Source organism: Scophthalmus maximus, chromosome 17 (assembly GCF_022379125.1).
Source record: "Scophthalmus maximus strain ysfricsl-2021 chromosome 17, ASM2237912v1, whole genome shotgun sequence".
Lineage (NCBI taxonomy): Eukaryota > Metazoa > Chordata > Actinopteri > Pleuronectiformes > Scophthalmidae > Scophthalmus > Scophthalmus maximus.
Window position 1 is genome coordinate 9,059,510 of NC_061531.1, and position 20,128 is coordinate 9,079,637.

Here is a 20,128-nt window from a genome sequence, read left to right on the forward strand (position 1 = left end):
GGTGGAGGTTAACATCAGCCTGCAGAGCCGTGTGCCTTCAAAACCGTTCTACCAGTAACAGTCAACTGAGGTCAACTGTTCCAGTGCAAACAGTGAGAATTCGGCTCAGTCAATTACTGACATTGTTTTACAGTTGACTTTAAACTGCTCACTCTCCTATTTAAGGTTTTTTTTTTTTCTGCTCCACAGGGGTTTTTCTTATTGATTTCAATTACACATATCTACATGATTAAACTTTTAGTCAAGTAGACTAAGCACACAAAGTATTTGATGACAAGATTCAAGTAGAGTCAAGATTCTTCATCCTGTTGCACTAAATACCCGTAGAACATAACACTATTAGATATAATTTGTCACATGAGAATAACATATTACATTTTACTAATTATTCCTTCGCAGCAAAGGCTTTGTTAACTTACAAGTTTTAATTCCCAACTGTTTCCAAAATGGTGGAGGGAATAATGGATGGATGTTGATGACAAAAAAAGTGCATATTTAGGTCTTATTTAATTTATGGGGACTTTGGGGTTTTGGCTGTTGTTGTTGGGCCAACAAGATTATGTTTTTGACCGTGTCTGTTTGTTTGTCAGCGGGACTACACACAAACTCCTGAACAGATTTCTATGAAACTTGGCAGAAGGACGGGACATGGGCCAAGAAAGAACCCATTAAATTTTAGTGCGTATCTGGACAAAGGGGTAGATGCAGGAATATTTTTCACTTTCATTAAACATTGTGAGCTCTTTTGACATTTTCACCCATTTCCAAGTAAATAATATATGGATCTTGATGACAAAATCTGGCATGTTTAGGGAACTGATATCTATGAGTGTGTGTAATTTGATGCAGCTTGATTACATTTAAGGGGACTGTTGGGCCTTGGCAGAGGTACGTGCTCTACTGATTGCCATTCTGGCAATACAGTCGTTGTTCTAGTCCTGGTGACGACTCAAAGTGCTTTACATCCATTCATACACATTCATACAGCAATTCTCTGTCACACACATACTCATACATCAGTGGTACACAGGGGTCTCAGCATCTTGCTCAGTATCATGTTCGATAACTTTTAACTGTTAATACTATTTAGACCATTAGCAATTTAGATTATCATTCATTATGATTTATGCCGCAATGTCTAATATATACAAGCACACCACTTTATAAGCATTGGTCACAAAGACAACAGTGTTTTAGATGATTGTGGGACGCATTCTAATGCAAAACCTGCTGGAGCCTCTTGCAATCATAAAATCAAGTGAGGAAAGATGCAACTGTTATTAATGTGCACAGTTGCCAAAGTAGCTTGAATTAAATAAAATTGTAAAAAAATGTAAAAAACAAAACAAAAATGAATCTTTGTGACTCTATGCTAAGTGCACTTATTTTTTGGTGGGAACACTGAATATGTTTTTTTTTTCCGATCACTTTGGTCACACTGTCAGAAGCAGCAGGAGAAGAGGCAGCATCACTGATTCTCACTGCGTTCAACTCTCCTCGTCTTCACAGGTGCTGGTCTGGTCACAGCAATCCCACTTCAGGAGGTCTTTTCCCTGAAACCACAGCTTGATCTCCCTTTGAGCCCCCTCCAGTGAATCACTGGCATGGACCACATTCCTTTTAACGGACAACACACATCGTTAGTTAACCGCCAAAACAAGAACAACACGCGCGAGCAACTGCAACCACAAGAAGTAGCAGTCTCACGGTTATTGTTCAACCCTGAAACTTATATTGTATATGAGATCAAATTACCTGCTGACATGAATGCCGAAGTCTCCTCTGACTGTGCCTGCCTGGGCCTCGGCTGGGTTCGTATGTCCCACCATGGTGCGTGAGGTCCGGACAACATTGTACCCTTCCCACACCTAAAAGAAATGTTAAGAAATTCCAGACCTGTAGCAGGTTTAGACATGAAATGGTCCTGTTCCGTGTATGAATCATTTGCTGAAACATAACGTTTGTGTATGTCAGCCTAATGCAAAATTAGTGACTATTAAGAAGAAAGAAGAAGTAGAAATGAAGCAGTCAAAACAGTAGTATCCCAGAAAGAGGAGCCCTCACCATGATGACCACAGGTCCTGAGGTCATGTACTGTTGCAGACTGGGGTAGAAGGGCTTTGTCCTCAGTTCACAGTAGTGTTGAGCCAGGAGATCCTCGGACACCTTCACAACACAGACAGTGAAATATCCAACCATGACATTTGCGATTTTAAACAAACATCCGCCAACATATTCATTGCTGGCGTTTATACCTGCAACATCTTCAGACCAACCAGCTTGAAGCCGCGCTGCTCAAACCGCCGAATTATTTGTCCTACAAGACGACGTTGAACTCCATCTGGCTTCACAGCAATGAGAGTCCGCTCTGTCACATTTGGAGAACCTAGTGGGACAGAAGAGAAGAGTGGCGGATATTTAGTCACCACCCTCACATGCAGCACACAGGTGCGGACAAATATTGACCCGAATTCACCCACATTACTGCAGAGAAACACAACAAACAGGACAGTCGTGGACATAATGCGTCTCCTAGACTCTTACCCTGACCTTTACCATCACAACTAAATAACTGACCCCGACCATTGAGTACATCGAATCCTTCCCCTATACAACTGTTAAACCAAGTCTTAACCCTCAAACAGCCTGGTCTTGAATGTCCTCTCAGCGATGGTCTTGAACCAAAATTCTCCTTCACAACTAATGAAAGTCAAGTTCACACACACACACACAACCCCCCCAGATATGTTGGTTGAGCACAGACCAGCAGCAGCAACACGCACGAGCTGCTGTAATGAATGACTGCATGCGATCATTTAAATACCCACGTGACCTGCAGCGAAAGGAAGTCTAATAGTATTTAACTTTAAGTTCATCTTTGTCAGAAAAGTAGGTTACAGTAAATCGCTGGCGGGTGGGATGGACGATTCACTCCGAGTAAAAGTTTCGGGTTTGTAGTTGCGCCGGATGGTTCTGTGCCTTGTTCCCCGATTACGCACAGCGCAGGACACCCACACCGTCCCCACGATATTCTGTCCCTAACCTACTTCCAGTTCATGACCCCATGAGTTTGGCAGGGGAATTTGTTTTCGCAAATGTCTCTGTTGCGTTTGGAAGAAAATCTATTGTTTAATTCTAAGGAAGTAGATATGTGACGAGATGATGTTTGTCATCGTCACATATCTCGCAACAACAGGGACACTTCTTTATTTGTGAGATATTTTTTGTTGTTGTATTTATTGGACGATTTCTGTATCAAAATTTAAGTCCTGGAAGAATTTAAAGAACTTAAAGAAAAGAAAAAGTCTCATTCAACTCAAATGCGTAAAAGACCAGGAGGGACACAGAAGCTGCATCTATGGCTTTTCTGACCACTGGTATAAACGGAGTGACTCACTTGATCCGCTCCTGTGCCCGGCGGCTCGGTGTCCATCCGGCAGCGCGGTCGGGAGCCCAGGAACCAGCCGTTTAGTGGTCTCTTGGCGTCTCCAGATAAACGGCTGGACGACTCTCTGAAAAATGCACAGTCTCTGCAACATGATGCGCGTCCTGTCGTGTTGAGGAGAGCGAGGTCAAATCACTGTTTGATCAGAACTCACGAGTCAGTCCCAGCTGATTGTCACTCGCACCGAAACATACTTAACTCCTGTGGTGCCAGACGCGTCTGCCGTTTATTCATGGATGTGTATGTGCAGAGAGTTCCTACAAAGCTCCGAGATCATAATCTCATTCAAAAAGAATCAGCAATTCTAAGACGAGTGTCGATCACTTTGAAGCCCACCAAGGTCATGGCACAAGACTACAGGGATATTGAGTGAAGTACTTTTTATGAAGTTGTTGGACTTTGCAGGAGACGAAGATGGTCATCAGAGGCATCACAACTCATCAAAGGCATCATAATGATTAGTCATTTTAACTCTGCCATCGTAATTCCGTTCTCCTTGGTCAATGAACCAGCCAACTCGAAATTTCGGGGTGCCCCCCACAGTTGAGCCTTTATGGTAGATACACACTCGGGCCGAGCTAACACGCAGTGTTAGCGACATCCGGTTTTCAAAATAAAGTGTTAACGCAAGAGCATATTATACCATGTAAAATATGTCTACTGCAAGTTTCCAAAGAGCACAATGACCTCCATAATTCTTGAATTGAATAAGTTTGGAAACAACCAGATTTTTCATTTGCGCATAAACCAACAATATGACAAAAAAGTGAAAAAAAAGTGAAGGGGTCTGAATACTTTCCACATGCAAGTGTAGTACAAGGACTCCTTGCTTCTGTGAGGCCTAGTTCAGCTCCGAGGATGGTTCTTCTGAGGAGGAGGAAGAGGAGGATGAGTTCTCTCACAGTCGCCTCTCAGCCTCCACCCAGCATCAAGGACCAATGGATCAAAGACTCCCTTTCATGTTCCCTGATGAAAATGCACTGTGGAGATTGCTCGACTGTATTTTATTGACATATTTTAAACTTTGCAAAATCAGTGCCAGTTCCAAATGAAAATTTAATAAATAAGTAAAAGTTAGAGACGACATTGGCAGGTATTTTTTAAATATAGAAACACTCGCTGCTTATCAGCTTCTAAACATGCACTACCTGGATATTAAATTTGCAAGAGAAAAAAATCGAGAGACTCGTATGATCAGATGCAATCAGTCCCCCCCCCTATTAATATTATGATTATTGTGTTGTTACATTCTGCTTGCTTGACACTGAAAATGAGTTGGAAGGCATATTTATAAGAATTATTGTGACACCTGTGAATTCAGTTGAGGTTTGATTCCACTTTCTAAAACATGTGATGGCCGTTTGTGGCTCCGTGGTTATTTCAGGCTTTGAGACTCCCTGTCTTCTTAAAGGCAGCAGGATGATCTTCTCCCGTCATCCAGTGCCCTTCAACATTCAGTGTCATGACTCAGGAACAGAAGCACCATCAATAATCAGATACTGTCATAAAAAGTTAATTTGAAGCTGCAAATCCAGGGACCTTTGAGTTTACAAATCCACAGATGAGAATATAAAAAAATATTTTCAACCTGTTCTCCTGTGAAACCAGACCTTTATATATAATATAGATATATAATGACATTTTCTGTTGATTTGTTACACATTAACCTCCCTGCAGCCTAAATAGTAAATTATGATTGAATATCAAAGACATAGCGCTCATGTGACTTGTGTATGAACCTCTGGAAAATATTTAGCTTCATCAATACTACAGAAGAAGGATACAGTCAGGAGGTTGGGGGTAAGGGGGCTTGATTTGCTTCTCTTTTTCTCCTCGTCATTTTTTCATTCTCTCATTCTCTCCTTCTCCCTCCTCTCCTTCTCTCTCTTCTCAAAGAGCCCTTTAGTTTGTGCCGAGTCACATGAACCTTCAGTCTGTCTGCTCTCAGATATCTACTAATATTAGTTGTTTAATTTGTCCTCCTGTGCTGACTCTTCCTATCTTTTGTATTTTATGCAACATTTGCCACGTGATGTGTCACATGCCGCACAGCAAGATCTCTGTGTTGACGCTTCTGCTAAAATCTGCTAAGCCTTATCTGATTAGTAAAAAATATTTTTAGTAAATATTCAGCAGTTTAGATTAATTCAAGTTCAAACTTGACACAACCATTATTCTCAAACCACTGCAAAAGCACAAATTAACTAACTCCTGAGTTTTACTAAAAAAGCACTTTATTTAATCAAGCAGGTTTTCTCTTTTTCAGAATGGAATGATATGAAAGACCTTAAGTTGAGAGTCCGTCTCCTTTGGAGATGAAAACAAAAATTTGAAGGCAAAATTATTAAAAGCAGACATTTTAAAAACTCAAAATGAGTTGAAAGTGCTCAGTCCCAGCCCGGCTTTGTTGCAGAGGCATGGGAAACAAGGCCTGGCTCAGACTGCTCCAGGTCTGGGCGAACTGCAGACCGGGTTTACATTTTCTTGCCAAGTTATCATTGGCAATACATAAGGAGGGCACTGCTTTTTAAAAATAATAATACACCAACCTTCTACAGTAGAAATCAAAGACAAACTTCAGCAGCATCCTCAACCTCCAGTTACTCAACCATGAAACGCATGTTGTTCCATCCAATCGCTCGGAATAGGTGCAGTGATGCCGAGTTGGAAAGGGGAGTGTTGGGGCAAAGTGGTCAGCACAGGCAGTCTTTGAAGATCATAGTTGATGTGTGGAGTGGTTCAGTCATTGTGCTAGAGCTTGATGGTGCCAGTGGGCAGGCTACTGTTACACAGTCTGTAGTAGCGGAGGTCATTCACCAGCCGCTGGACGCTCTGAGTGAACGAGGGCAGGTCCTGCAGAGAGAAGAGAAAGGTTGAACAATGTCAATTTCCAGAGGAGACATGAAGTGTTGGGAGTGAAGAAGAGACAAAAACAACAGTCGACACAACTGGCAAATAGAAATGTAACGATGCTAAACGTACCTCAGTTTTCTAAAATACTTGAAAAATTATTTGACTTGTTGACTTAATTGAAAAATGTGATTTATTGAGTGACATCTATATGGGATTAGGACTAATCGATCGACATCTTTACAACAGGGAATTTTCAGGAAATATAGTTGCAGCAGTAGATAAGACACAGCACACTGTATGTGTATTTATTGATTCATGTGAAGCATTTGATAATTCTTTACTTCTTCATAAATTGGAACACTATGTTCTAAGAGGTGTAAATTATTTAATAATAGGTTCAAATACGTAAAAATTAATAATATTGAATCACATCTTAGAAGAGAAACCAGCGGTGTTCCACAAATCCCCTCTTGCGGAGAAAACAAAGCTTTCTTGCGAATCATGCATGTGACAGTTGGTTAATTTTGTCTCCTTCTAAGGCAATATAGGGTTAAGTTTAGGGTTAACAGTTAGGTAGAGAATATCTTCCAAAATCTCATTCCTACCTGTTCAAGCTTGAAGTTGCGTGCAAGAACAGATCGCTGGCCGCTGTCTACACCCTGGCAGTTGTTGAGGAACTCTGGCATGAAGGCCGAGTAGAAGGCATCAAAGTCCACAGAGGCCAAGTTGTAAATAGCGAGGGTGATTTCCTCCTGAAGAAGGTCGTGGCTTTTGTGGAGAAGGACCTGCAGCAGCACGTTGATGAAGTGGAAGAGCATCGAGGTCCGGAAAAGCTTCTGAGACACAATGGAAACACAAGAATGACAATGGGGTCTGTACATGGATTATAAAGACTCACTGCAGCTCGCATCAAACCATATGTGGACGAATGGACTTATTTTTCATCAGATTCATATTACGCAAGAGTTTTAATTTCTGTCAGACAGATAGCGACAAGAGTAAAGGGGGTATACTGTATATCACTGTGTTTTTTCTGTTCTCCTGATTACTCATTAGATTGTATTCATCAAAAACGTCTGCAAAGGCCAAAAGAAAAAGAAACTGACATCTCTCATCTAGGAGCTAAAAAACTGCAGCCACAGCTACCGTCATTGCCTGTCCAAGTTTAAAAGTGCTGTACATCGCCGCACCATGACACACTACACGTAAAAACAAAGACGCTGATATAGGAGCTCTGCTTACTCTGTGATACAACTTGTGCTTGCTGTTGAGCGACTCCAGATAGGAGAGATTCTGCTTGAAGATGTGGATGTCAGGCTGCAGGAAAGACTGTCCAAGAGCCTGGAAAAGATATTTTCAACACAGGTCAAGAAATGAAGAGGAACGAGATTTAAAGCGACTTAGCTGTGATACAAATAGCGAATTCCATCAATTGAGGTTTTGAGAACCCATTTCAATTTTATTTCATGTTCTGTATGCCTCACATTACAAAGCTACTGTATATTATATCAAATAGTTGTTGAAACTCAGAGAACAGCCTAGATTCTTCGGTCTAAAGTCTATATGATAAAAACTGTGGGCACTGACCTGCATGGCAGCTGTGAACTGGGCTTCATTTTCCATTGTATCTTCAGCAGCTCCTCTTTGGACACTTGTTAAGACTGACGTTTTAAAAAAGTACCTCCAATTTTGGTGAAGTATTTGGTATAGCAACTCAAACATCTCTGCCTTGACGTCAGGGGAAGACCGCTGTCAAAGAGAGGAGTTCCAATGAATACCATCACAAATCATATCATCAAGTACATTACAATTTCCATTGTCAAAATATTCAAATAAACACATTTGTGACTGGTGTCTAGTTTGTTTTTGTAATACTATCAGGTTTGTGTCAGGAGAAGTGACCTAACATTCAATGAATGTTAACAGACCTCTGCCAACACCGGGTAAACCTGCTCCATGCACAGAGAGAGGATGCTGGGTAGGAAGGGCTTGAAAGCTTGACCAGGCTCTTGCACCACCACCTGCAGGATTTTCAGGAACTTCTGTACCACTCGACACCCTGCACTGCCTTCTTGCAAAATACTGGCTGCCAGCTGTTCCCTGTAAGTACACAGAGTAAGGACATATAATATTCATTAGTGGTAAAGGGCGATAGCAGCATTTCCAGTGATTGGCCCAAGCCATTTAAACCTTTACCCGTCGAGACAAGAACTAATTGAGGGGAATTGTTCTTTTACCTGGTGAACATGCTGAGGAAAGTATGGATGATCTGTTCAGTGAATGCAACACCCATCTGGACTCGCAACGCCTGAAACAGCGTCAAGAAGAAGGCCAGCATCTCATCTGTCACATCTGGGAAAGAGAATTGACAAAAAACAAAGCTGGCCAGTCAGATGAACCTTAGTGTCATAGTTGTTGAGGTCCCCAGAATTAATTTTCTACCAATTTTGTTTCGTAACAACTGCTATGGAATATTGAGAACCGCAGAGAAACATCTCTGCCCAATACAGTGCTCACTGTGATAGGCATCAGTGCAGAAATGCTATTTGATGGATATTCACCTTGATCAAATGTTTATTTCAGTGCTAAAATGGGCAGCCCGACTTCAGGTGAGACACTGACCTGGTTGCTGAATAAACACTGGGAAAAGGCTGAGGGACACTTGGACAGACTCTTGAAGACTCTGGTAACAGATCTGCCGTGATTTCGTGGATTCCCCAGAAATGCTGTCCACCATGTCTCGGAGCACTGGCAGGGTCTGCTGTATCACTGCTTTCACTTGAGTGAAGGATGGTGAGAAAACACAATTGTCGAAGAATGACAAGGCATCTCAATAATCAAGAGCAGGAGCAACAAAACAGAAAACAAAAAGAAAAGATGAACATCGAAACTGACTGTGGTCAAGAGCAGGTTGCCGTGGAGTAATGTTCACTGTCCCTCTTAAAATACGATATTCTCGCGTGAGGGCTGCCAGCAGACTGACATGGTTGCTGGATCGTGTTTGCCACTGCTGCTCACTCTCTGGTAGATTCGGCCATGGGAGCAGTAGCATGTTGGATAAGGCCCTACACACCAACATGTGAGCCTTTATAAGCAGAAACATACAGACAGTAAGGATTGAGAACATTTCAAGACCTTCAACCAATGAGATTCTTATCTAAAGGCACTTTTTTTCAGTTGCCGGCTTGTGTAGTGTTAAAAAGATTGTGGACCAAATATAAAAAAAGAGAAATCTACATGTCATTAACTATGAAATTACATCTACTTCACAACAATTATTTTACTTATTGAAAAACTGAGTCATAGGACAGATGCTAAAGAAAAGCAACAAACGTTTACCTCTTGGGGAAGTCTGCGTGTCCGGTGCTCTGTAGTTATGAGGTTGAAGATGTTCTGAACAGCTGGCAAAGTGACCAAGAACACAGGTCGCACAGTAGATGTGATGGAAACCATCAGATGGCACGATGACAGCAGCAACTTTTCCGGTACCTAGAGATAAAAGCAGAATTTAAGTCTAAAAGACAAAGATTTGGTAACAACACTCTCCGGCCTGTGATTTGAATACTGTCTGCTTTGACATGCATCTTTTGTTATCATAACAATTTATGTCATTCTAGAATTAACTAAGCTAGGAACATTTTGGCAGCGACTGAAAAAGACACTAACCAGAAATGATTGTGACAGTTTATACAGTAAATGCCTGTAATTATTCACATTTTACTTGAAATTCACGGCAGAACTAGTTTTCATTTGTGTAATCAGAGCGAGAAAGAGAGAGACGCAGAGAGAGAAATGCTACCTTAGCAGTGATGAGTGGGCTGCTGGCATCGATTGTAGATGTGATGAGGTTGATGAACTGGCTCTGGTTTTGACTGTGGACTTCACTGTAGAACTGTGCGAGCCAATGAGAGTAGGCTTGCAAAGCAGCGAGGGCCTGTGCATGTCTGCAACAACAAAACATTACACACAGTCAAAACAGTGTGACATGCACACTTCCTCTTTATAAAGCACATTTCAGTTTGGATTAAATTTGAATTTATAAAACCGTTTTAACATATTCATGGAAGCATTCATTTCATTTTAATGGGATTCAGAATGCTCCTCGTTTTAATCTAGTCACTCCCAGAAAAAAATCAGTCTGTAACTTCATTATGCAAAATGTGCACCTGCTCTGACAAAAATCAACATAAGGAAGCTATTTCACCAACACTGTGCAAATAGTCACAGTAGCTTTTCAGTGGCTTTCATTCATGCTGTGAAATACGGCTGTTAAGTGTCTAAATTCACACACACACATCACGTCTGTTCACACAAACACACACCATTCCCCTCTGCGACACTGAACATAATAACTGAACCGTATAGTCTTTTCATTTGAAACCAATGACTCCCATGTAAAGAGATGCATTGAATTTCTACTTTTAAACATGTGATACTCACACGTCTGTGAGGTCTGGCTTGAGGACAGAAGGCACAGCGGTCTCCAGGTCGTAAAGGCTGGTCTGAGAGCCGTAACAAGTCACTTCAACCAACCTTGAGAGAGACAAAGAAAAAGGGTTTATTATGATATTTTGCACACACATTTAGTCCCATGTTGTAGGCACAATGATATTGTGTGTATGGCTATTAGAGCACGGACCTCTCCACCACTGCCAGGGCGTCATTGAAACGTGCAGCAAAAACTTCCCCGATAAAATGCTCAGCCAAGCGTCCGACAGCTTGAAGGAGGGAACTGAGGTCCCTGAGAGAACAGTGAAGTCGGCGGCAGTCGTTCTCCGCACTGATATTGAGCCTCCGACCTGTAAGATGACAGTGTTCAAACGTTTTAATCTATTTCGCACCTTACGCATCATTTGATGGGACTGTACCAAAACCTAAAGACCGGAGGTGAATGTGAAAAAAATATATTTTTCAAATAAAAGGTAAAGGTTACGTACTTGTGCCAGTGGTGACAATAAACTGCTGCAAACCCAGATATACGTCCAGATTTTCTTGAAGCACTGGAAACTTGAGAAACGAAAGAGGAATAAGGAGGAAGCAACCACAGACCGGGTATGTAGGCATACATCTCTTAACATGCAATAATAAAAACATAATTCAGTTTCTCTAGAATATTCTATTTTAATTGTTAGTGTATAAAAACATCACTGACATGGAAGACAGTCTTCTATAAAGACAAAAGAAAAACTCATGATTCATCATTTCACACATGAAGTGTTATGTTCACATGACTTGTGAACATAACAGCAGTTTTACAGATTTGTGTTTGCTTCACTAATAAGGTTAACTGGTAACGTAGAATGAAGCAACACCTATTGTTATTGTGGTGGCATATTTATTTCTGACATGCGGTTTAACACTTGACCATGACTATGTTTGAGCTGATGAACAACCTTAAAACATGCCAGGCATGATTCAGGATTCAGTATTGCTATTTTCATGTTTTGGAAAGCTGTATGGAAAATATCTGGAGTAAATGTCGAAACAAAACAATGGAATTTGGATTGGAATGAGTACGGGTGCCTAAATCTTTATAATATGTCAAGGTGACAACAACAACGGTCTCTTACCAAAGTAGTAAATGCATGTGATGGGAGCAGCTCCATCACCTTGGCAACCACCTCCAAACTCTGACGCAGGTACTTTTGCCACTCGGTCTGTTTCTATAGTTACCAAATGAAGGAGAATAATCAGACTTTGAGTTAAAAGCTATAAACACCTTCCTAATAAGGACTAGTCTAATAACCTGCTAATAATAATAATAATGATAAAATACTGTATGTAAAATATTTTCTTACATCATCATCCAGAGTTTCATCATCCAGCTCTTCCAACTGGGCCTGATTGTATCTGAACTGTATGCGATTCAGAACTTCCCTTAACAAAAGAACGAGGGCATCTTTGTACCTGTACAACCATGACAAAAATATATATTTCATTTCATTTCAATTTGAAAAATATAAGACATTTTATACATATAAATATATATCTTTATATTTTTATATATATATATATATGTATATCATACATATATATCATACATAATGAATGACAATAGATCAGACATCCTGTACACTTAATTATCTATATTGTATACATTTGCATTAATATAAGATTATTAATCCGAGGATAAATTGGTTTTCAGAGCCACTTACCTATTCAGGACACTGTCTCTGTCCGCTAGTCTGCTTTTGATTTTGGTTGTTAGAAAATCCAAAAACACACTCCAAATATCCAGGCAGGCAAAGTACCCTTCGTGGGTTGGCTGAAAAAAAAATTTAATTGAGGCAAGTTTGCACGAAACGTGTAAGAATCAGCACCCTGTGGTGTACTGCACAACCAAATGACAGATGATATTATCATTACCTGGTTGAAGGTGTATTTGAAAAAAAGGGAAAGAAACTCTACAATGGGAAACTGAGGACTGGACTCAATCCGCCTCAAGTGAACACTGACAAACAGGCGCAGGAAATCTGTGAACTTCTCCAAGTAACTGCAAGATGAAACAGAAAACATGAACAACACAAAACATTAAGATCCACACTTCATATAGTCTATACTAACATAATTTGGTTATACATCCAAAGGTATGGGATGTCACAGATGAGTGTCTGCATCTCACCATACAAAATGTTGTCAGTAGTTTTTTGTTAGATGTTAGAAGAAGCACATTGAAACTTGAAAGTGATATGGTCGTGTGAACTTGTAGTCTGTATAGAACCTATACATTCACAAACTTCAGTGGATTGTGGACCATACCTCTCATCAAGCTCCTGTAGGCGGTTCTTGACCGTGTGAGCATTATTCTCTCGTGTCAGCCTCTGCAGGAGGAAGAAAGTCTGCTGGAACATACGCAGCAGGTACTCCTCAAAATCCAGTGGCACACAGTTCTTTGACACAAGTTCATTCACACAGGTCATGGCGAGTACACCGAGCCGGGCACGGTCCACCTTGCTGCCCTCACACTGTTGTCCGTTTTGCCCTCCTCCGTTTGATGTTGGCGCCATCGTCCCAGGGTTGAGTTGCCCATTAGAAGAGGAGGAGTTGGAGGAGATGAAGGATCCTGTCTTGGCCTTTGTATGAAGATCACAACCGAAACGTGCAAAATGAAAAATGGATGCCAGCAGGGTCGGTGTGATGCTTGTGGACAGGGGGATCCAGCTGAACAGGTGGGCCAGACACTCCAAAACAAGACAACAGAGCTGTTGACTGTCACTGTCCAATGCGGCCATCGGCTGGCATAGCAGCTTTGAGTACTGGCTGCCCTGAAACAAACTGCCCAGCAATTCCACTGATGGAGTGAAGAAACACAAAATGGTCTGGTTAAAGCATGAAGCTTGCTTTACTTAATGTCAAAGCAAGCAACTACAAGTCTTTGGAGTTTAAAGTAACTTGAGGATGATTTACTCACTACTTTCCCCTGAGGTGGGTGAGGGAGGCGGGGTGGAAGCTATGACACTGTGCTTGTCCCAGTAGGTCTCCAGGATACCTATAAAAGAAGAAGTGACAGAGTTAATCATATTTACTGAGGAGTTTTTACCAATAAATTTGTCCTGAGTGGCACCATGACTTTAATTTTGGGTGTGGGTAGTTGAGCAGGGTCGTTAAGTATGCCAACTGTGTTATTGCAAGACAGAACAAGTGCCTGAAAAGGTCCATGTCGAGCCCTGCCGACTGCAGCAGTCACTTTAAATACACGCGTGAGCATTTATGAGTTACCACTTCTGCACCATAACCAGACCGGATTGTGGATTAAGCAATAAGAGCAAAAAGGACATTATGTCGCACAAAAGATTAAAAGGTTGTTCTCACCCGTCAACAGTCCAAGTACAGTTGGTACCTGGTCCAGCAGCAGTTTACGCAGCTCGTCCTTCCTGGCGACGCTCAGATCTTCTCGGGGACATGCAAGTTCCTCTGATGTGGTTTTTAACATCACCAAACCCAACTGCGCCAGAGCTGGGGACTGGATCAACTGCAGTTCACAACAGATTGCCACACAATGAAGACAAAGATTGCTAAATTATGCTCCTTCAAAAAACTGTTTCCAAACTGTTTTACGCAGAGATACAAATAGAGAATTTAATTGTAGCATACTCTATGCTACATCTCTCCTTAAACAAAGGCCACCTCTGCCAACATCTGTAACGATTGATACACATGTATGCAATAGCACAATGGGGGGTCTTGAGACAAGATGCATCAGGATCTATTGTATGTGGCTTATAATCTCAGTTGGGTTTGCCTATGTGAAACTGTGCAGTTTCCTTTATCTATTATTTCTGTGCTCATAATCTGGTACTGTACAGTAACAGGGGATCCTAAGTGCAAAGTGTGTAAACAGCTTAGACCAAGAAATACATTTCCAAACACTCTTTTGTGAAGCATGGACATTCACATTGATCCATATCCATGTGGACATTGTGAATTGGGGCTATGCAAATGAGGGTTGATGTTATTTTATGACCTCCAATACAGACTGTTGACTTTTCTTGTTATGTTATGGAAGAAAACAGATTATTTTTTTTCTGTCATCATTCAATGTCTGCAAACACCACTGGAGCAATAGTTCAACATGTCCACCAAGCACTATTAAAATAAACAGAGAGGGACGTTTTGAGTGCAAATTCACATCATCAAATAAGCACATGTTCTTTGTTACATGCTCACTATAACAGAAGCCAAGTTTTTCTCAGTAAAACGTGTGTAAATGCATCAACCAGCGTCCAGCTCCTGATGATGGCTAAAAGTTGCACAATACATTTTGACTGCATAAAGCACATTAGCAGGGCTGACCTGAAGGGTGTTTGTGAAGAAATCATGGTAGAACATTGGCCAGTCCTGGCGACCAATGTCCACAATGACTTTGCAGAGTTTGTTACGGATGAAATAGGGCACCGATTTGTGCTGCGCAAGCAGGAGTTTGGGCAGACAGCTGCGAATCTCCATCTTGTCTTGTGAGGCAATGCCGATCCACATTTTGTTCACCAGGTTCTGAGGGAGAAAGGGGGAAAAAATGAACTGTCAAAGCTGTAGAGATTTCTATAGACACAGATCTTTAGGCTGAAGACTGTATAGAGGAAAATATTTTGTAAAAGTTCTCAATAATTTCTGTGATCAGAAATGAATTCCTTTATCTTGACACGTTTTAATAAAACAGGACCCAAAAGACATTTTTACCAACACACCTTTCACTACAAACATAATTCTTCAACTAAAACACCTAAATTTAAGCATGCATACTTTTGATATGCTTTAAAGAAGCTGGAATCAAGTAATTCGGGTTAACAGGATGGTCCCACACAAAATGTTTTGACATTTCGTTCACTCATTTGCAGAATTTAAGAAATGAGGAACATATTTTTTTTTACCTTGTCATCTGTTCAGTGCCTATTAAGCATTTTGTTTCCATGTGAATCTCCCACCGACAGGACTTACTTCAAATACTGTGAGGCTGTACATCATGACATACTCATTCCGAGTATTTGAAAGGAAGAACAAGCAGTGCCGCCACGCTCCAGTCTGCTGCGCAAAGTTATTCAGCAGCTCTTCTGCAGAATAAAGGAAGTAGGCATGATCACAGGCTGAGGTATATGACAATGAAGTACTTCACTTGCAGACAGACTGAGAGTAATGCGTCACAAAACAGGAAATGTAGTGACACAAAAAACACTTTTAGAAACCAAATGATTTCAGGTCACATTAAAACACCCCAGTGACAAACGGTCCAACAGTGCATTCAGAAAGTATTCAAACCCCTTAACCCTTTTCACATTTTGTTATGTTGCAGTCCCATGCTAAAATTGTTCACTTCTTTTTGTCCCTCACTAATCAGCACTCAGTGGCCCATTATGTCAAAGTGAAAAGTGAATTAAGACATTTCTGTAAATTTATTTTAGTAAAAATGAAAAACTTGTTGTGAGAACCTTTGCTTTGAAACTTGAATATGAGCTCAGGTGCCTCCCATCTCTCCTCTTCATCTTTGAGAGGTTTGAGAAGCTACAGTTAACCTGTCCACCAGTTCATCAAGGCACACACTCGTCTATACAAGCTCTCACAGCCAAAAGGTGCAAAACAGAGCAAAAACCAAGCCAGCTCAGAGGAACTGTCTGCAGATCAGAGACAAGATAGTACCGAGGCGGGGGGGGCCACGCAAAACAATTCTGCTGCTGAAAAGTTTCAATCAGCAAAGTGGCATGCTTAATTCAACAGCACGACAACAAACCGAACACAGCGTCTGACCTGCACGACACACGTATGTCGCAGGGGAAATGTCAGAGAGAAAATGGACTGATATCACTAATCTCCACCAACAAAAAATAAATTAAAATCAGTAGCAAGGGGTAACTTTGGATATCCCCGAAACAAACAGGGGGTTGTCCTCGAAGACAGATACACAGTTTACAAAAATGTGGATGCAAAATGAGTGCCAATTAGTGTCCTTTTTTTCATTTCATCACATTTTTTCCTTCCAAAATACAGCCCTTTTGTGTCATGTATACATTTCTTTCAGTATTTCATTGAGTTGATAAGGTACAGTATTATGTTGAATACAAACTTAAAGAAGCCAGAGCAAAATTTGAAGCCAAATTATTATTATATATTGATTATATATTATTATATATTGATATTATATATTGAATTTGAATTAACTAAATTCAAATTCAAATTTAAAATTCAAATTTAAATGCCAGAATACAACTCAATAAGTTTTTTTTATCTTAAAGTTTTACTGAACATGTTTGTTATCCTTAATTTCAGCAACAAGAGGAGAAGTGCTGGACACAGACGTGCAGGCAATATGACGCTGTATTTGGGAATCCAGATTTGCTGATGTAGATAATGAGCCAACTATTACGACTTTAGGACGGATATGGGGAACATGAACCATTTGGGAAAAAAAAATGATATCTCAAAATTAGATGAAGACATCAGGTATAATTCTTTTTACCAAACAAAAAGGTGAGATCCACAAAAGGGTTGGGGGGAAAAGGTTGTCAGACCAGTTTTGTCAGTCTTAATTTAAATTTTCTCCAAAACCAGCTTGGTCGAAGCAGAAACCTGAAAATACTTATGAACCATTCCCTCACTTCTAATGGCAAGAGGCAGTTTTTACCAGGCCAAACTTACCTATCTCCCTCTTTCGCTCATTGGTCGTGCAGCTGTGAAAGAACTCCGTCATAAGGCTCTCCAGTGCACGCAGCGATGACTCCTCTGAGGCCTAGTAGATAATGAAAGGCAAAGTTAAACATAAAGAGTACAACCAAACTGGTTCGCGCCATGCACATTGTCAAAAAGCTAGTGATTGCTCCATTTTCCTCATAGCCATCTACACATTAGCATGAGCAGAAATCACACTTTGACCAATATTTGTCCATTTGACTGATAAGGGTTTAGCAGTGTGCATGTCTTGCAGTACAAACGCACATCAGATGCTTAAGTGCAGACCAGTCACAAGGAAGAAAGAAAGAAACTTATTCTCCCAGGGAAGATTACGATGCCATCAAAGTTCTTCTAATTCGTTAACACGCGTGTACGTGCAGAGACCTTCAACATGTAGACTGATTAAAAGAGAAGACCTTATTTAAGTTGGCACTTGGAGGTGTATGTTTGGTCAACAAATCACCTTGGTGAGGTGGAAACTTATCTTCAGATGTCCATGTCTGAACGTAGCTATAGTTGGATCGGTGCACACGTATCACTGCTGCGGCACGTTTTGGCACGGTGACATGGAAATACAGTTCACAGGTGAAGCCTGGCTTGCTCATATCGTACAGTACTTGGGTACTTGGGGTTGCATTAGAACTTCCATCTTGGTCAATCTAAATCTAGTTGTAAGGACAGCAATTAACTGTATCAAGTGTTCTACATGGGAGGAAGTTGGGCTCTGCCTGACAGAGACAGAGAGAGAGAGAGAGAGAGAGAGAGAGAGAGAGAGAGAGGGGGAGAGACAGAGAGAGAGAGAGAGAGAGAGAGAGAGAGAGGGAGACAGAGAGAGGGGGAGAGAGAGAGAGAGAGAGAGAGAGGGGGAGAGAGAGAGAGAGAGAGAGAGAGACAGAGACGGAGAGAGAGAGAGAGACAAAGAGAGGGAGAGAGAGGCAGAGAGACAGAGAGAGACAGAGAGAGAGAGAGAGAGAGACAGAGAGAGAGAGAGAGAGAGACAGAGACGGGGAGAGAGAGAGAGAGAGGCAGAGAGACAGAGAGAGAGAGAGAGAGACAGAGAGAGGGAGAGAGGGAGAGAGAGGCAGAGAGACAGAGAGAGACGGGGAGAGAGAGAGAGAGAGACAGAGACGGGGAGAGAGAGAGAGAGAGACAGAGAGAGGGAGAGAGGGAGAGAGAGGCAGAGAGACAGAGAGAGAGAGAGAGAGACAGAGAGAGGGAGAGAGGGAGAGAGAGGCAGAGAGACAGAGAGAGACGGGGAGAGAGAGAGAGACAGAGAGAGACGGGGAGAGGGAGAGAGAGAGAGAGAGAGAGAGACAGAGAGAGAGAGAGAGAGAGACAGAGAGAGAGAGAGAGAGAGAGAGAGAGAGAGACAGAGACGGGGAGAGAGAGAGAGAGAGAGAGCAAATTGACACTTAGAAGAGCAGCTCCTGTGGCAGGCGGGTCTGAATTCCTCAAATGAGCCACAACTTGCCGAGGCTCCACACTACTGAGGGCAAATATTCGGTTTTGCAAGATGGGCGTCTTGTTGCGTGAAATGTCTCAAAGAGCTGTCCCGTGAAGCGCCTCTCACACAACACCGTTGTGTCACATAACGAACGTGTGACAGTTGTGCACGCTGTCAGCTACACGTAAAGGAATTAAAGGTGCATTGTGAACAGCCCACACAGGGGCTTCCTGTTCCAAGTCAACGGCTCTTGCACCGCGTTAGCTGGTAGCAAATAGTAAAAGGGAAGAACAACAACGAGAATAACGAGGGGAATAACACAAATAGGCGTTGAAGTCCACTCACCATGTTTAGCTCAGGGGCTTTCTTCGGTTTGAGTCTCGGCTTAATCGGAGCAGTGAGCCGACATTAGCCACCTGACGAGCCAGTTCTGTGGCTAACGTTAGCTGCGGTGTTGCTGGCTAACGTAGCTGCAGAGGGGGTCCGTCATGGTCTGCTCGGCCGCTTTAGGTCGATACTTCTCGCACCCGCGCGACTAGCTAGCAAAGGCTGGCGTCGCCGACTCCTCTTGCAGTAACGACGATAGAAAAAAAGCCGAGTTAATTTGATCTCGCGCGCACATAAACGCGTATTCGCTTAGCGAGCACACAGGCTCAACTCTGGATCAGCGACCTCGAGTCGGCGGGTCTGACTACATTGTCGTCTGGTCCCCGTCCGCATCGAGTTAAAAGCGGACCGACTGTTTTTCGCGGCACGTCCGACACTGGCTCCGACGCCGGAGAAATGTGCGCCGTTAATTAGCTGTCGGTGTCGAGCGTCTCGAGGCCAGTCCGCCGCTAACGTTGCAGCGGATGGCTAACTCGTTAGCTCCCCTAGAACGATGCGGGCGGAGTGTTCGTTAGCATGCTGTCAAACGTAGACATGCTTCCAGGACTGTCGACCACGACTACTTGCCTTGACCGTTTGCGATTGTAAAAGCGGGTGACGGTGCACATCTAAGTCGTATATCTGAAAAAAATTTGCAATAACAGTAGATATAAAATAATATGCGCGCCTGCTGCTGTTATTTCCCCTTTCAACGTTTAGGGCGGCTCAAGATTACAGCTAGCTTGCTGGTGGTTACAGGTTTAGCCTCCGCAACTTCCGCTTTAGCTGTAGAAATCAACCAACCCAATCAGCTTGTGTCAAGTCAGTCGTGATAAAAAAAAAAAAGCACGACCTCCGGC

At 42.0% G+C, this 20,128-nt stretch overlaps 2 protein-coding genes across 5 annotated transcripts; both read right to left on the reverse strand.

Annotated features, from left to right (window-relative positions):
• Positions 1-144: 144 nt before the first annotated feature.
• Positions 145-5,516, reverse strand: nme4 (NME/NM23 nucleoside diphosphate kinase 4). 3 transcript variants are annotated; one of them, XM_035615034.2, is made up of 6 exons: positions 4,245-5,516; positions 3,398-3,549; positions 2,256-2,386; positions 2,065-2,166; positions 1,756-1,868; positions 145-1,617 (listed from the first exon to the last, which is right to left on the reverse strand). In XM_035615034.2, exons 1-6 carry the CDS (start codon positions 4,247-4,249, stop codon positions 1,488-1,490), a joined length of 633 nt encoding a protein of 210 aa, XP_035470927.1. In that variant the 5' UTR covers positions 4,250-5,516; the 3' UTR covers positions 145-1,487. The 3 variants fall into 3 exon arrangements, with proteins under 3 accessions (XP_035470927.1, XP_035470929.1, XP_035470928.1); XM_035615036.2 differs by having other exon boundaries at positions 4,241-5,516; XM_035615035.2 differs by lacking the exon at positions 4,245-5,516 and adding an exon at positions 3,640-4,222.
• Positions 5,517-5,661: 145 nt separating this feature from the next.
• xpo6 (exportin 6) lies at positions 5,662-20,051 on the reverse strand. Of its 2 annotated transcripts, XM_035615028.2 has the most exons (24): positions 19,248-20,051; positions 17,426-17,516; positions 15,734-15,846; positions 15,092-15,289; positions 14,111-14,270; positions 13,710-13,787; positions 13,058-13,589; positions 12,665-12,791; positions 12,454-12,563; positions 12,097-12,205; positions 11,869-11,961; positions 11,236-11,305; positions 10,938-11,097; positions 10,739-10,831; positions 10,098-10,242; positions 9,638-9,787; positions 9,194-9,383; positions 8,921-9,076; positions 8,536-8,650; positions 8,227-8,398; positions 7,886-8,047; positions 7,541-7,639; positions 6,904-7,134; positions 5,662-6,298 (listed from the first exon to the last, which is right to left on the reverse strand). In XM_035615028.2, exons 1-24 carry the CDS (start codon positions 19,248-19,250, stop codon positions 6,197-6,199), a joined length of 3,459 nt encoding a protein of 1,152 aa, XP_035470921.1. In that variant the 5' UTR covers positions 19,251-20,051; the 3' UTR covers positions 5,662-6,196. The 2 variants fall into 2 exon arrangements, with proteins under 2 accessions (XP_035470921.1, XP_035470922.1); XM_035615029.2 differs by lacking the exons at positions 15,734-15,846; positions 17,426-17,516; positions 19,248-20,051 and adding an exon at positions 15,667-15,682.
• Positions 20,052-20,128: the final 77 nt, after the last annotated feature.

Excerpts from the sequence above, each read along its gene's own strand:
- nme4 (XM_035615034.2), bottom strand. Across the intron at positions 2,387-3,397 it reads CGGGCACAGGAGCGGATCAA|GTTCTCCAAATGTGACAGAG; the intron begins GTGAGTCACTCC and ends CTGTCCCACTAG. Across the intron at positions 1,869-2,064 it reads CAGGACCTGTGGTCATCATG|GTGTGGGAAGGGTACAATGT; the intron begins GTGAGGGCTCCT and ends CATTTCTTTTAG.
- xpo6 (XM_035615028.2), bottom strand. Across the intron at positions 12,206-12,453 it reads AGAGACAGTGTCCTGAATAG|GTACAAAGATGCCCTCGTTC; the intron begins GTAAGTGGCTCT and ends ATGGTTGTACAG. Across the intron at positions 10,832-10,937 it reads GCCCTGGCAGTGGTGGAGAG|GTTGGTTGAAGTGACTTGTT; the intron begins GTCCGTGCTCTA and ends GTCTCTCTCAAG.